The sequence below is a fragment of the Lonchura striata genome, chromosome 18 (assembly GCF_050655825.1).
Source record: "Lonchura striata isolate lonStrDom1 chromosome 18, ASM5065582v1, whole genome shotgun sequence".
In the NCBI taxonomy this organism is placed as follows: domain Eukaryota; kingdom Metazoa; phylum Chordata; class Aves; order Passeriformes; family Estrildidae; genus Lonchura; species Lonchura striata.
This window is the reverse complement of record NC_140720.1, coordinates 7118490-7134868: the sequence shown is the minus strand read 5'-3', so window position 1 is coordinate 7134868 and position 16379 is coordinate 7118490. Positions and strand designations below refer to the sequence as shown.

The 16379-nt window shown below is 38.5% G+C and overlaps 1 protein-coding gene across 7 annotated transcripts in view; it reads right to left on the bottom strand.

The window, feature by feature from the left end:
• Positions 1-1837: 1837 nt before the first annotated feature.
• The window catches only part of CA10 (carbonic anhydrase 10 (inactive)), a 185712-nt gene continuing 171170 nt past the window's right edge, over positions 1838-16379 (bottom strand). For all 7 annotated transcript variants that reach the window (XM_085556756.1, XM_085556761.1, XM_085556759.1 and 4 more), the window contains 5 exons: positions 13784-13879; positions 12159-12231; positions 6348-6502; positions 3924-4098; positions 1838-3043 (listed from right to left, as the gene is read on the bottom strand). In XM_085556756.1, coding sequence (XP_085412882.1) covers positions 3021-3043; positions 3924-4098; positions 6348-6502; positions 12159-12231; positions 13784-13879 — 522 coding nt within the window. In that variant the 3' untranslated portion in view covers positions 1838-3020. The remainder of the gene's footprint in view (positions 3044-3923; positions 4099-6347; positions 6503-12158; positions 12232-13783; positions 13880-16379) is intronic.

Sequence of the window (16379 nt, the reverse complement as noted above, 5' to 3'; positions counted from 1 at the left end):
TGAAATATTAACTCACAAAATGGAGTTGGAAATGTTGACAAATATATTTGTGGTGTCCCAGGGTAATTGTTCCTTTTCTCAATTTGCAAGGTTAATCCAAAGCACAGCATGATTCCTTCCTAGGAATACTCTTTTCTGTAACATATCTCCCTCTCCTTAAGTCCTTTCTATCAGTTTTCATTAAAATAGTAAATAGGGTTCATTGCTTATTTCAAGCTTTATTATGGAGGCCTGGCTTATCTTCCTTCTATTACAGAAAAACTTGGACCAACAACTGCTGGATATTTGTTCAAAAATATAGATTGATGCATTGTGGATTTTATATTCTCAGTAACTTTATTCTGCACCCTAAGTGAAACTTAAAAGACACCAAACAAGTAAGAGAAACAAGTTTATAAGTTCACTCAAAAATATTGAAGGCATGTGACTTCCATTGTTTTTCTGTTTTTATTAGCTAGGTAAACCTGTAGGTGGAAATTTTGCTTTTTTCAATTACAGAATTTGACAGTATTAACGTACAGTGTAATACTTGCTGTGTGACACTTCTGTGGTTGTGTTGTGGATTTTTCTCTCACTGTCTGGTGTTGGAAGCCATTTCAAATGCTTCAAATGAAGTAACTTGAGAATCACATATTTTAAAGATATGCAATCAGGATCCTGGAAATTAAACACCTTGATGATGAAGTAATTTATACATGTGCTGAGAGGATCCTAGGTTGGGGTCAGTGGTGCAGTGTCAGAATCTGAGGTATTGATGATTCTGAGATTGTAGAAAGTCTCTGTCAGCCCCGCTGCCAAAGCAGAAGCCATAATTGGTCTGTGCTGGTTTCCAGGTTGTTTATTCTGTTTATCTCTCACATGTTCTGCTGCCCTGCCCAGCTCTGTCCTGCAGGGCAGCGTGTGGGGCTCTGCCCTCAGTGGGATGTTACAAACATTAAATACCAGAAACTCCCTGGGCTGGATTTACAATAACGTGCCAATATCTGTCACCTACGTTGGACAGTGTGTCCCCAGCCTGAACCAACAGAAAAATGCCAACAGCACAGTGAGACATGGAGGGCATGAAGAAGGAGAAAAAGGACAAGGCACACCCAATTTCCTCCATCTTGTCCCCTTGGGACCCCTAATCTAGAATCCTAAAATTTTACTTTTGCACCCATACCACACTTAATTATTACTGATATCAAACACTCAGAGCTGGTAATTAATCCTGTAAGTTTGAAAACTCTTTTCCATGGCCAGAGATCACAAACAGTGTCTCTGGGGGCTCTGTCCAGGGGGGTTCCTGACCCCTGCCAGGGTCCCAGACCTGCCAGGGCAGCCAGAGGGAAGCCCTGGATTCCCACAGTCCAGGACCTTTGCAGACAGAGCACCTTTGTGTCAGCCCATCTCACTGAGCCTTCCCTGCACCTTGCACTGAGCAATTGAACTGTTGATAGTTTTGGGTTCCTCACAGTTTTTTGTCTCCATCCTGAGGGTCCCCTGAAGGCCAGTCCTGGTCTCTTCTCACTTTACAAGCTGCAATCTTTCCAAACCACAGACTCTCGACTTTCCTGTCCGGTGCTCCTTGCACTGGTCTCTTCAGACACAGATAAAATAACATTTTGGTCATATTAAGGCTGTTCCCTCACACTTCTCATAGTGCTTGTTCTTCCATTTGGAGTAAACAATTCCTTGATGCCACAGCACTTTTTATCTTCATCTTGCTTTCTGTGAACTTAAATGTGGTTCGATGTGAGCATTAGGGATGGGAGATCCTGAGGCCTGACCCCTCTCCAAACTGGAAAAAAAACCGACCTGAAAAATCCCTCAGTATTCAAGAAGGTCAAACATGTGCTATGTGAACTTGTTAAACACATTTATTGAGTTCTTGACAGTAGCCAAACACAGTGAATGACCATTATAAATAAGAAAAAAGGCATTTGCTTTTATTTGGCCAGCTCCTGCTTTATCTGTAAAGAAAAAATATCCCTTTCACCACCAATTTACAGGATTGAATGTTTGTCCCAATAATGGCTTCAGCAAGGAAAATGACAATTTTAAACTGAGATATGTTTCATGTGCTTTCTGCTTCTGCGCCCAGTTCCTGTTAATGATGGACTATAAAGTGGAGTTAAAGTTATACCACCTTAAGTGCATTCCCAATTGTCATTAACTCACTTGAATGGGCTGCAAACAAAGAAATTAAGTAAAAAAAGAAAAAAAAAAGAAAAAAGAAAGAAAAACACAAATAATACATCCACAAGTAGTAGAGACTTGTTATTTCAGAAAGGAAAAAAAGAAATCAAAGCAACTTAACTAAATTAATTTGTTAAACACATTTATTGAGTTGTTAATAGTAACCAACACAACGTATGATCTGTTGTAAAACAAGAAACAGAAAATGGATAGATTCTGATTTTGCCAAATCCTACTACAGATATGTGACAGAGGGAAATATTTCAATTTCCTTTATATTCTGCAGTGATATATTTACAATACTTATCTCTCAAAGTCTGTCCCTTTTTAAATTAAATTAACAGAAAGATCATACCTAGAAATGTTTCCTTTACAGTAGTCTTGTTCTGTCTTGTCAGTATCCATTAATGATAGTGAAATAATGAGAGCTTTCCAAGGATTACTTGGCACACAGAACACAACTCCACTTTGATGCTGTACTGAGCCACCTTTTTTCTTTTTTCAATTGAGGGAGAGAGGGGGAGAAGAGGAAGAATTTCATATGTACAAAGGCTGAAAAGTCTTTCCTTGTGACTCCAAATTAGTTCAGGAGAATTGTAATCACGTTTACTGTAATACTTTTGTTTTGTTTTGTTTTGTTTTGTTTTTTTTTTTTTTTTTTGTTTTGTTTTTAAATGGCCACCAATCACATGAATAATTTTTGAGGAGTTTTCCAGCGTGGCAGCTCTTTTCCCACAGCACAGGGTGCACGTGAGCCCAGAGAGGGAGGTTGGGTGCATTGTAGATGAGTCAATTCCCAGAAGGAGCATTCCAGTGAGGATTTGGGTTCTGCCTGCTCTGTCTCATTTGAGGAGCCATTCATTTACTGGAAGAGAAACAAACAAAACCAATTATGCTTCAATAAATGCCAAATATAAAACTGGTTTAACACTATCGATCAAATTGATTTAACACTGTATTAGGCACTTAGACAAAATGTCTTTAAAAAGCTAGGAGGTTCAGTTTCCTCCTATTTTCTAGAAAAGAACTAAGTCTGAATGACTGTTTATTTGAAGTATTACAACACAGTCATCTGCCTTGTTGCTGAAAATGTCCTTTCTTTTCCTTTAGTGCTACTCCTTCATAATGATATTACTGCTGTGAGAGCACTTCAACACCATTATTTCAGGCAACACAGTTGTGTGCCTGGGCTCAAAGATGCATGAGACACATTAAATCTCAGCTGTGAGCCATAGCTGTGGCAGTGTAAGGCTCTGGCTGCAGATGACTGAGCTGCTTCATGGTTTATATCCACAGCTTGACACAACACTTGGCAATTGAGGTGTTTGTTATGGTGGTGCACCTTGAAAGTGAAATTAAGTCTTATCAATTACTAATTTTGTTTGAGATCAGTTGTCATCAAGACTAGCTCATCCCCCTTTGTGGGTGAATAAACCAGAGCAAAATGCACTTTGTAAGGTGAGAAGACTTTAAAATGAAGCTAGAAAACCAAGGGCCTGTCCTACTTACTTCTAAAAAACATATTCGATGTCCCAGGCTTTTTTTTTTTTTTTTTTTTGTTTGTCATGCTCTTCCTGCACATTTACTCATCTATTTCAAATGTGTGGCATTTGACTGACACGGTTATTCCCCCAGATCTGGAGTTCTATTTGTTTTTATTTGTGTACCTTGTTATGCCCTTGGATTTCTCAAAGAAAGGAGCTCAGTGAAAGCATAGAAAGGGTTATTCTGGAGGTGGAATGTACCTCTATACTGTAGTTTCTGTGCTCTATTGTTTGGACAATCTTTTCCTTGTAAACTAAAGTTGATATTGGTTCGGATACATCGATTGTTGAGAGGCTGGACTGGTCTGAAATTGTCGCTCATGCTCAGAAATATCTGTGATGGCTGATTCTGGCTTAGCAGTCGCAAAGAATGCATCTATAAAGACAAAAAAAGGGGGTTTTAGTACTGGTCTTTCCTGTAAGTAAAAACATACAACATTATTAAATAGATTAGTTAATAAATGGAAGTAAAACAGAATTTCAGTGAAACAGAATTTCAGTGAAACAGAATTTAAGTTAACTGACATTTTGTAGTCAGAGTTAACTTAAAACCATTCCTTGTATGTTCCTCTGTTTCTGACCCCCATTTTAAATGAGAGTCACCAGTTTTGTGGGGAGTGAATAAAATAGAATTGAGGTGTCCTTGGGTGAGCAGGAAAGTAATGGAATCCACAGTGCTGGATGGCAGCAGCTGGTACAGAGCAAATGAACTAGATGAATGACAAGAGCTAATTTCCTGAATTTTGTAGCTATCAGTATAGCTTTCAGTCGAGAAGCCACAGTTTTGGTTGGTGTTATTCAAGAACCAGGTAGGGGCAGGCTGGATGGGAAGGAAAACTGACAGTGATGCTGCTGAAGTCGTGAAATTAATGATGTTAAAAAGTGAGAGCCTCTTGTTGCTGACAGGACTGTCATGATACTGTCTGTGCTGTGACTGTGAGTGTTCCTACAGCAGACTCTAGCCTTCCTCTGAGCTGGTTTCACAGCACAGAGGGAAATCATCCTGTGCATGCAGTGCTGGTTGTCAGAAATGGCTCTTATGGTGACTATGCAACTCTTAATTGATTCAAGTCAACCAAAATCAGAGAGGGAAAAAAAAAAAAAAAGTTTCATGTTACAAACCAGAAACCCTCAATATTTTGGTTTAAAGATCTAAAACCAAAATACCTTCCATATCAATGTACAATTTACGAGGTTTGTTTATGGCCTTTAGTGGGGAAATCCAGTAGCTGGGTTTTATGTACTGGAAGTCTTTAACAGCTTCTAGGAAAAACTTGAGCTGGGCATTGCTTTTTCAGTATGAGTGCACAACATAATTAGCAAGTATTTCACAAAATCCATTTTCAGCATTAATAATGGAGGATATAACTAAGTGTTAATGGAGGATGTGATTAACCATTAAAGCATGACAAGGAGCAAGTATCATGAGGTTATAAGAGCACAGACTAGAAATAATTCTAATAATTCTAATCCTTATTTTGCACATTAATGTTGGACCAAAAAATGTTGCTTGTAGGAAAATATTCAGATCCTGTGTTTGAAAAATTCACAATAGTGAGCATTTTTGCCTCTGTTCAGCTGTGTCATTCTCCCAAATCACCCATTTAGAAAGGAAACAAAGTGCTTTCACTGCCTCCAGACTAAACTGGACAGAAGGAATATCACAAAAAGAAAACATCTCAGGCTTTTTAAAGTAATCTTATTTACAATGTTAATATGATTTTAAATTCCAAAGTGATATTTAGGGTTGTTTTCTTGTTCCTCATTTCATTTCACGGGCAATATTTCTTCTGCTGCCTGCTTGGGGCAGGCAGATGGTGCTTCAAGTATTCCTTGGTGTTCCAGCATACAAGTGAGGAGGTTTTAGTTCAGCTCACAGCTCTGTAGGCAACTCACTGATGAAAACTCTGTAGAAGAGGCCAATTTGTGTTAAATTTGCTATTTTCTGATGCCAGGCTTTGGATTGTAAGAAAATTGTACAGAAATTTAGTTTTTGAGATTTCTCCACAGGTGCGTTTCTTCAGCAGCTTCCTTTTGGGTGTGAAGTTGTGTTTTCTCTTACATCATTTCTCTTGCTTCTCTCTAATAGGTGCTTCAATACATCAATCTGATTTTTCCAAAGGTATCTGTGGTGTGTGTATCCTGTAATTTTATTATACACCAGAAAGCATTGGGTGATTTAATTTCCAGAAGGCTCCAGATACTGTATCTCTGTCACATTAATGTGCTATTGACATGTGTTTATTCAGAACTAGGAATGGCCTCTGTTACCCTTAATAACCTCAGTTATGTTGTACAACACTGATGCACTTATTTTAGAATCTCCAAGTAAGTGTTCACAGCATCATAGAGTGATGCAGCTGTGGAGAGAGTGTGAAAACCATTTGGTTCAAACCCTCACTGAAAACTGGGCACCCCTTGAAGTTCATAGGTGTAGATAATGATGGAGCTCTTAACAGTATTTTTATTTTGACAAAAACCTCTTCAATGCTTTTGCAAACTGTATAAATTGCATGCAGAGATCCCTACAGCACAAGAGTTAAATTTAATGTAAAGCTCTAAATATTATGTTTAAAATAATACTTTGTACCTATCCTAGATTGAGTAATTTGTAAATTGCTTTACCTGCATCCTTGTTATGTAGACAGGTTTGTTCATTATTATCCAGCTTGCTGTTTCATAGCAGGGTGGAATTGTCATTGACCCATCATATGTAATGAAACTAGATGTCTCTGGATAAAGTTCCTCAATATTAAGCCCCTGTAGTAAGTACGCATCATCTGGAGAACAAATGAGGAAAAAAACTCAGGTAAAACAAAACAAACAAGAAAACCCCAAACAAAACAAAATACAAAACAAAACAAACACCACCACCTTTTTCATGTCTCCTAATTCCAGAACATGATGATATGGTGTTCAGTTCTACCAAAGAATGAAGTTTAACAGAGGCACATTGCTGGATGCTCCAGCAGTTTAGACAAGAACAAGTCACACAAGTAATATTCCTGACTCTGCTGGGTGGATCTGCACTGAGATTCCCATTCACACATGTTGTGGTTTGAAAGCAAAACCAGTGAGAGACTCTAAGTTAGAAATATAATTCATTGGGAAAAGGGAAAAAAAGACAAAAATACATGTAATGATACGAAAGGAAGACCACTGACGAAGTCAGAATACAACTTGACACCCCTTTGGCCAGCGTGCTGGTAGCAGTCCAAATTGGAGTGGCTTCAGTCCTCTTGGGATGGCAGATGTGGTTGCTGTGTCTTCTCAGAAACCTATGGGAAGGCTGCCTCTCTGTCTAGAAATCCCCAGATTTATCCAGGTGGGAATGCCTGGCTCCTCCCCCTGGGCGGAGCATCTCACAATGGGCTGATGTTATTCTGAGTTTCAAGGTGTGTCCTTAATCACCTGTCAAACAGAACTGGTCCTGGAGAGTTTATCTCTGAGCCATTGATGGACCCATTAACAGGAGATAAGGAAAACTGCCCAGAAGCAACTCCTACTTGGATGGTCATAGGAAACATCTTGGTCTTCAATCTTGGACAACACGCTGGGAACTGAGCACAGGCACTCAGAGGGCAACTCTGAGTCACATTCAGGGATTGCAGTTGCTGTTATTGACTGAGATCCAGAAGCCTTTGGAGAATGCTGACTTTCCAGCTTTTGGGGTCATTAACAATCTTTGCTTGACAAAGCCTCAGGAAGGCCAAGAGAGTTAAAACTTAATTGCCCTTCTGGCAGGAGAGGAAGCTGAAGTTAATGATGATAATAAAGCTGCTCCATGGAGCCTCCTGGCCTTTCATGTGCACCCTGGCGTGGGTGCAGTGCCAGCTCCCTCAGAAAGACAAACTCTAGGCAGAAGGCTTGTTGGGAAGCAGCACCAGGATTCCTGCCCTTATTGTAAAGCTCCCTGGGAATTAATGAAGTGCATTCCTCTGCAACAGAATTTATTCTGTGGATATGTACCTAAATATAATGAGATACAATTATATCTTTCAAAATTCATCAGAGTTCCTCGGTGTTTTCTGTACTATCTGCAGTATTTCTCTTGGGTAATGCTGGCAGTATTTTGGCCGTGCTGTCAAAGCTAAAACTCAGATTTTCCTGCCAAATCTTAGGCTGCAGGAGTTCACCCACTCAGGGATAAACATATTGTATTACTGATACACTGCTGCTTGTGTGTATCTCAGAGAAAGCTGGGGTGGTTGTGATTTGTAACATTGGGAGATCTCTTTGAACCCTTTCACTTGTGTGCTGCGTCTCCAATTTGGCTCATTTGCAGAGGGAACATTAAAATGCAGGCAAGGAAAAGTGCACGCTGAGGTGTGTTCCCTCTTTCAGTGCTCAACATGAGCTGACCCTGATTTGTAGAGAAATCCAAATGATCAAGGTAGTGTACAGGAGCAAAAAAAGAAAGACGTAATTTAACTTGAATTTAACATATTGTAGCTGAAGGACATAGCTGAGATGAGCAAAAGACTTGTCTTATACAATCTAATGGAAAAATAAGAAGGCCTGCAGACTTTTGTCTTGGGCAACAGAAAGTCAAAGAACACAGGCAGAGAAAATGTGACCTTGTTTTTTATTTTAACACAGCAGAGTCAACATGGTACAGGGTTTTGGGGCAACAATATTGGCAGCTACATCAGTTAAAATGCCACAGTGAGAGTGTAATGTTTCTGCCTCATTGACCAGGGCCTTACTGTTATTTAATATTTTAAATGTGCTTGTTGTTTTACAAAACAAAATCTTGGCAGGTCCTCTCATGTTTGTTAGAAAAGATCCCTCTGGCCTGTCCTTGCAGCCTGAGCTAGGTGATTGCAGTGCTGCATGGCTGCTGGATCCTCAAGAAGTGCCATCAGTGGCTGGGAGGTGGCTGGCTGTCCCCTGTTTTAGTATGCCCAGGCTTCACTGGCCCATGGTCCGTGGCAGCCTCTTTCTAAACCCAAATCTTCCAGACAGAAGCGTGCAAACACAGGCAAAATGCAGTTCTATTTGAACAAGCAGAGATAGAACACTGAATACACCTGTGTCCTGGTCATTAAAAATATTATTTGCTGTGCACTGATAATTTTGCTAGAATTGCACCAGAAGAGAACTGATGGACTTTTTTTCATGCCAGTGCCTGTTTTCAATGAGTCACCACACACTTTTCTCTTTCCCACATGAACATCCTGTTCATTCTCTGTGAGCCATGGAGAGTGGTGTGTTTTAACACCAAGTGGTGCAGAGTCAAGCAGAAGAGATCTCTAAGGACCAAATCTGCTTTCTCACAGCCATACTGCCTTCAACTGGGCTAAAATTATTTCAACCAGGTAGAATTTGCCCTAAAATGTTTACTAGGAGTGGAAAAGTAACTGAAGATTAATCCAGATGAGGGATATTGATATGAGGAACTGGAGTAAAATATCACTTCAGGAAAAGATAGGGGTGAATGAAATTAAGGTTTGTCCAAGAAAACACAGTACTTATTAATGCCTTATATATGAGTTATATTCCCATGGGAAGTCAGATGATTCCATGAGAGAACACTACACAGTAAGAATTTGGTTTACCAACATTTTTCCCATGAACAGGTCTGTCCTTTCCCCACATCTTGGTAAGGGTTTCTTGTTCTGGAGCTGAAGCAGACCTGGTGGGTTGGTATTAATACCAGACTGCAGCACTTCAAAGTCTTGCTTATATTTGCTGCAAATACATTCAAAATGCTCAAAATCACCCTGTATGATCTCTTGCCAGTCACAAGCTTCCTTTCATAAACCCATCCAGCCTTTCCTGGATCCTCTGCATCATTCCTATCTGCAGCCCACAATGTGTTTCTCTTGATCTGTTGGTGCCTTATGGTGATTTCCAAACTCAGGAATTTTTCTCTCTACAAATTAGATTTCATTAGATTTCACATTCATTTACATAAAGGCCTTGACTCTGACAATTTACCTAGGAAATTATGTAAATCCTTTTATCCCTAGGCTTGTAATAGATGTGTGGGGTTGGCTTTCACAGCAAAAATCTGTGTATGTTCTCTTTATTATAATGCTTTTTATAGGGAATATAGTGTTTATTGAGTGGAGGAAGGTACATTTAATTTTAAAGTTTATATCATGATAATCTAGAAGAGGATCTAGGTTAGATTTACAGGGTAAAGAATGTAGAGATCCTCAGTTTCTCTGCTTACCAGACAAAGACCAAATTTTTATGTGGAATTTTGGGAATCTAAAAAGTTAATTTTTTCCTGATGTTAAGCGAACGCTGGATGAAAGTTCATGTAGCATAACTGTTTTGAAAGAAAACTAACTTATCCCCTCAAATGACACATTTAATGAGGAATAATAAAGCAGTTTTCTTTTGAGCTATCCATACAGCTTTCTGACTAAAGCCTGCTTGAAAACCCCTTATTTCAGCTTGCTCACAGTAGATTCTTTGGGCTGCAATAACAGAACAAAAGAAACATTTCAAATCTTAAAAATTCCTTGGGGTCCACTTTACTTCACTGTAGCCATTAATATCTAAGAGTAGAAATTTCCCTTTTAATGCTCTTGGCATGTGGAAATTTCATGCAGCAGGAGAGACAGCACTTAATTTTGGGAGAAAAAAAAAAATCACAACCTTTTATTTATGTTATGAACCATCCTGACTCTGAACCAGTGCTCCTTTTATCATTCCCTCCACGCTCCTCTTGAGCACATGGGGCCTGGGCATTTTATCAGCACTGTGCTAAGTATTGACTTCAGGAGTGGAGCCCTAAAGCAGAAGCTGCAGAACTCCAGCTTGCTACTAAAGGCAAACAAGAAATCCTTGCAGTGTAAGAGGTAAAATTAGTTTTCAGCAATGATGCTATAATCCATCATGCAGGACAACTGCAAAATTACTTTCAATAACACTTTCATGTTCCCAATTTACACTAAAAATTCGCAGTCAATACTTGTTACTACAGTAAGTAACCCAATGCCCTGTGGAATATTATGAGCATTGTGTCTACCAGTGGTTTAATTTTAATGGATAAACTTAGCGGAAACCGTGGTTAAAAATTAAAGCAATTCTGTTAATCACTGCTTTTACAGCCTGTGTTTTATGTGTTCACCTTCATGAGAAATTTCATTTAGTATACTCAAATTAGGTGTGATTGGAATTGTGGCAAAACAAACAGTGAGAGGTTGTGGGATGCTGAGAGCTCCAGAGAGGAGGAGTTTTCACTGTAAATGCAGCATACAAAGGAAATATTTGGTATTGGGAGGGTGGGCCCCATGGGAGAGCATCTGGCTGGTCCCAGACAGAAGCTGGGAATATGGAATTTGTGGGTGAAAGAGCTGGAAAAAGCACACACAGCCTTAACAATGATTTCCTGTTTCCAGGATGCTGCAGCAGCACTGGAAGGCAGGAAGCTCTTGCAGAACAGCCTTGCTGTGTTTTTGCAAGGAATCAGGACAAGCAGTTTAAAAATGGGACTGATCTGCTTCCTCCATGCAGAGAAGATGACATTTGACACTGATAGAACAATCTGGAAAAAACATTCTGAGGAGAATGCTCTGTTGCCTTCCTTTCCATGGGTATTGTAGAGAACTGAGTTTCATGATCATAGAAGCCTCTTATTTGGACTAAAGATGTAACAAGATTTGTTAACTCTCAGGTAAAAGCAGAGGAAGCTCTGTGTGAGGTGTGTGTATTGCAGGAGAGGACAAGGAACTATTTGTGTTATCTGTTTGCTGTGTACTTTCTGAAAGTTAAATTCTGCTATTGTTGAGCTTACAAACTTCATAGCAGCTTAGGATATTTGACAAAGGAAATGAGGTTTTCAGGAGAAGAGGTTTAATTTGTTATATATATTTTTCATTATTTTTCTCTAAAATACAATAATTAAGCTCTGATTTTCCACAAGGTCGACATATGAACATGGAATTATTGAGGATCATCAGTTAAAGGCTTTTCAAATATGAATATAACAAATATACAAGATATGTTAATGACCTCTTTTTTTATCTGTTAAATGTAGCAGTAGTTGAATAGGAATGTTGTAACTTTTCTTTCAAAAAGAAAACACTGATGAATACTGAATCCAGTAAATGATGCAGCATCTTGACCTAACCAGATCCAATATAACCCAGGCTGCTCCACATGTCTCTTTTACTGCTGACAGTAGACAAATTCTCCTGAGCATTCTGTGTGAATACAGTATATGTATGTGTCAAATATATTTTCATTAATCTGTTGTTGTACCTTCAGATATAAAACACACTCTGAAGTTTAAAATGCATTTAATAAAGTGATGACCTAATGAGCTTTTTCACATTCCTGAGTTTATCATGCAGAGCTCCTGGCAATGCAAACCTGGAATTTCTGCCCATAATGAGGTACCTCTTTTTTCAGGATCACTAAATGTGTTATTTGATACCGAAAGAACACAGCTGTTACCAGAGGAAATGAAAAGAAACTTACTCTTATACGTTATTCTTGTTATGGTGTCTCTGTTAAGCATACGATTTAGAAATGGATTTGATGATTCAGATACCTACAGAAGAGAAAATGCACAATGTCAAAATCTTCTCACAGACATTTCCTGGCCAGAACTGCAGCTCTTCCATGTGTGCACACAGACATGGTCTGATACTCCTCCAGCTGAATTCTGCCTTTTTTTCATTGTTGTGGGAGAAGGAAATAATTACTTACTTGTTTTTCTAATGAAGCTTGATAGAAAGTTGGTAAAATAAATAAAAAACAAGGAACAGGGTGAACAGAAATTAATGCCTCAATAAAAGTGTGAGCACAGGTTTCTTCTCCAACAGCTTTGATGAAATTTGCAGGTGGTTGATATATTAGGCAGGATTTTCACTAGTATTCTATTATTTTATTTATTGATAAATATAATTTCCTTGTAGCAGGCTATTTTAATTGCAAATTAAAGCTTTCTTCCTCTTGTTTTTGTCTATGTAATATATAACACCTCATGTTCAGGTGGGACTTTCCATGTGTCAGATTCTGCACCCTTGTTGCCTCTTTCCTGTTGCTCAGCAGCCCTGAGCAGAGTCTGGTCCATCCTCTGACATCTCCCTGCAGGTACTTCTTAATATTGACAAAATTCCCTCTGTCTTCTCTTTAATTTTCCCTTTTTCATGAATGCAGGTCAGATTGTTGTGTCATAATACAATACATCCTGGATTAAAAAAAAAAAGTAGTCTAAATATCTTTTTTAAATAATAGACCCATGTGAAAATTGCCCTTTTATATCTAATTATTCAGTCTACTCTGTGAAATGCATACTTTGTATCTGAGGCTAATGCTTTGTTAGGACCCTTAGGAAATGGGATTAGAGGACTGAGGGGAACTAATAGATATCCCATACCTAAGGTGTGATGAGGTGAACTTCAGCATTACTCAGAAATGCACACTTTTTTAGACTGATGAAACAGAGATACATAATGACAGAATATTAACAATATTTGGAGGAAGGAAATAATTTTTTTCTATAAAATGAGGGAAAAGGTTTCTCCAGTGTAATTAAAGAGGTTTGGGAAAACCATGAAGTCTTGAGTTCAGTATTAGATCACTATAAATTATAGCCAAAATATTCATGTCTGTGGTTCTGTGAAATGAAAGATATTAGAAGTTCTATTTTTAACATTCTTGCAGTTTTCATAGTTTTAAGATATTTAAAATAACACAGAGAAAAACTGATTTTGCTGGCTTTGACACACCAGCATGACATGCCCTCTTTCCCAGGGCCTCAGCCTATTAGAAGTGATTTGAATGAATAACATTTCATGAAGAAACAATAAATCTGCAAAGCTAGTGACTTCTGCCATAGCCATTGAAGTGTTATGAGTGATATTTATGATGTAAGTTTTTTTTTTTCCCCACCTCCCTTACCCCTTTTAACTTTCTTTGTATTGTAAAAGCTTTGGAGCAGAGATGATGTGCTCATTTCAGGAAGAATCTGTCTCTGGATTCCAGATCAGAGCCTCTGGGCATTGCTGTAACATTCTGAGGAGTCTGACACCAACATTTACAGTCCAGGGAAAAGTTTGCTGTCTATATATTAGGAATTTGTAGTACAGAATACTTACTTTCATAAATATGGAAACTACCACCAACCCATTAGGACTCTTTGCAGCTTCTGTGACATTTGTGTACAGCTCATGGTTATAGTGGATCAGCTGAACCTAAAAAAAAAAGGGTGAAGGGAAGGATTACAATTAACCAGTGGCAAATAATCCCATGCAGTGTTTGCAATTACTACCCACCCTGCTTGGTTTGTATCAGGATCCCATCTCTGCTTTGGGTACTTTGTAGCAGGGTAATTTTTCAGGCATTTGCAGCACATATAATTTTAATAATTTCAGTCACCATCTGGCTCCAACTGGTACAGCATCAGCATGTTTTCCTCTGAATTGCCAGCCACTGAGTTCAGCCACATCCAGTTACAGATTGCACTGCAGGGCTGACATCACTTCCCTGCTCCAGCAGCACTTGCCATGGGCACCAAATAATCTGTACTCTGCAGCCTGAAGCCAAGCACAGAGGAGTCAGGGGTTGAAATATTTGAGGAAACATATGGGGTATGAGTTTGGAACTGTGAAAACCACCACTTGCAGAATTCAAAATACTGATACTCATTTGCCCTAGATTCTGCAAACTTGGTTACAGAGGCTCCTACAGTTAAGTGCTTACTGTATTACTGTTAACCAGGTTCTCCTTAGCATCTGCAGCTTTTTTTCTGCTTTTTAGTTTTATCATTTGCTGGAACTTTTAAATTACAAAGGCACAGTTCCCTTCTCTCACTACCTATGTAAATGTCTTACCCAGAACCTTGATACTTGATTTGTCTGGGATCACCAGACACTGTTACAATTTACATTGAAAACTTTTTTTTAAAAAAAAAGGTGAACAAATTTAATGAATTCTGTTGGCAATTAAGTACTTCTGAACAGATGAAAGGCTAGTCAGCTTTACTTAGCCTAAAGATCTTTCTTAGTTTTCAGATGTCAATTAGAAAAGGAATGTTCTTGTTCTGGCATTGTCAGAATTGCAGCAGCCTGATGTTCACATTTAAAAATCAGGTCTATCTTTCATGTGCTGATACTTCTAAAGGCTGTTCAGAGAAATTTCTGAACTTAAATGCTGTGAATAAGATCAAGAATTAACTTGGTTTATATCTAGTAATCCTTGTAACTGTCCAAGACTAAGACTACCAGTAAAGAAATTTCATTATAATATAATGTCCAGGTTTATAATGAGCGAAAAAACCAACCCCTAATCACTGAAGCAGGGTTTAATGCTTGTATTGGTGAAATTGTGTTTTGGAGGAATGTGAGGTCTGGTTATTCAGTACTGAAATGCAATTTTGAGGATTTCTCTGCAGGAATGATGTCACTACAGGATCTGCAGTGCACAGTCAAGTTACACACACTAAACCTCACTTTGCCACCCAAAGCGGTAAGTCCAGCAATCCATGTGCTGATCTGATTATAATTATAGCAATATCCCAAGTTATGTGTAACCTACACCATTATTATCTCAGTCCAAGACAGGGTAAGAAATAAATGATGCATTCAAACAGTTCTATATCCCGCATTCTGCCCTGACTGCAAAATGTATCATTCTTTTAAGTAAATCTTGTAAGCTTTATATAAAAGGTCCTCAAGCATTGTCCTCTCACCACCCCCCAAATCCCTTTGTGATGCTGTTTTAGTGCTTGGACATAGATGTAAAAAGAGACAGTGGAAACTCTGAAAGAGAAAATTTGCATTGGTTAGATCAGAAGGTTTTTGGTGCATAGCTTTGCTGTTTACAGCCAGCAGTTCAGAGACCAAAAAAAAAAAGGTAAGGGTCAAAAGTACTGCTGTGATGTGTTAATTTCAATTACTTTTGCTCTGTTTCAATTGGGAACTATCTAAAAAATGTCAAAGGAGCCAGTGGATTCCTCTACCAAATTCTGACAGCCAGAAAGCAGGCCAAGTGAAGGTCTCATAGAGCCCACAGAGGTTATAATGTTCACTCATCATCACTCTGTGGTACTACTGAACTTTGATAACATCCCTGTTCTGGGGACTGCACTCACTGAAATTTTTAGGCTTAGTCACATATTTGTCTTTTATGTACAACTCTTTATCCTGGCAGCCAAAGTAACTTGTGAATTATCAAGGAAAGAAGTGATAAAATCTACTTTAGATTAGGCCTCCTTCTGTACAAAGTCCCACAATAACAATGAATTAGGTAAACTCATTTTATATAACAAACCAAAATGCCAGGTGCAGGAATGGCTAAAAGCAAGGGACAAATTCTCTTTCCACCCATGGGAACCCTGAGTCAACATCAAACTCTTGTTTTGACTGATGGCATTTACAGAAACAAAACCCCTCAAGTATATACAGCCGCATACAGAATATTTGTCCCAAACAAAGGCCTCAGTGCCTTTGTTTGGCACTGAGACTCTTTTTTTTTTTAATTAATTTTTTTTTTTTTTCTTCTCAAACCTGTCACTTTCTCTGTGCTGGAGTTGTATCTTGTTGTATCCTTCCTCCCTGCACCCAAATTAATTAGAATTTTTTTTCCATGGTACCATGGTTAAATTAATTAGGTTTATCTTTCTTTAGAAAAAGGTTGACCATGTAAGGAGGCATAATTTTCAAAGTTTGTCACATGGAACACGCTAATTTAGAA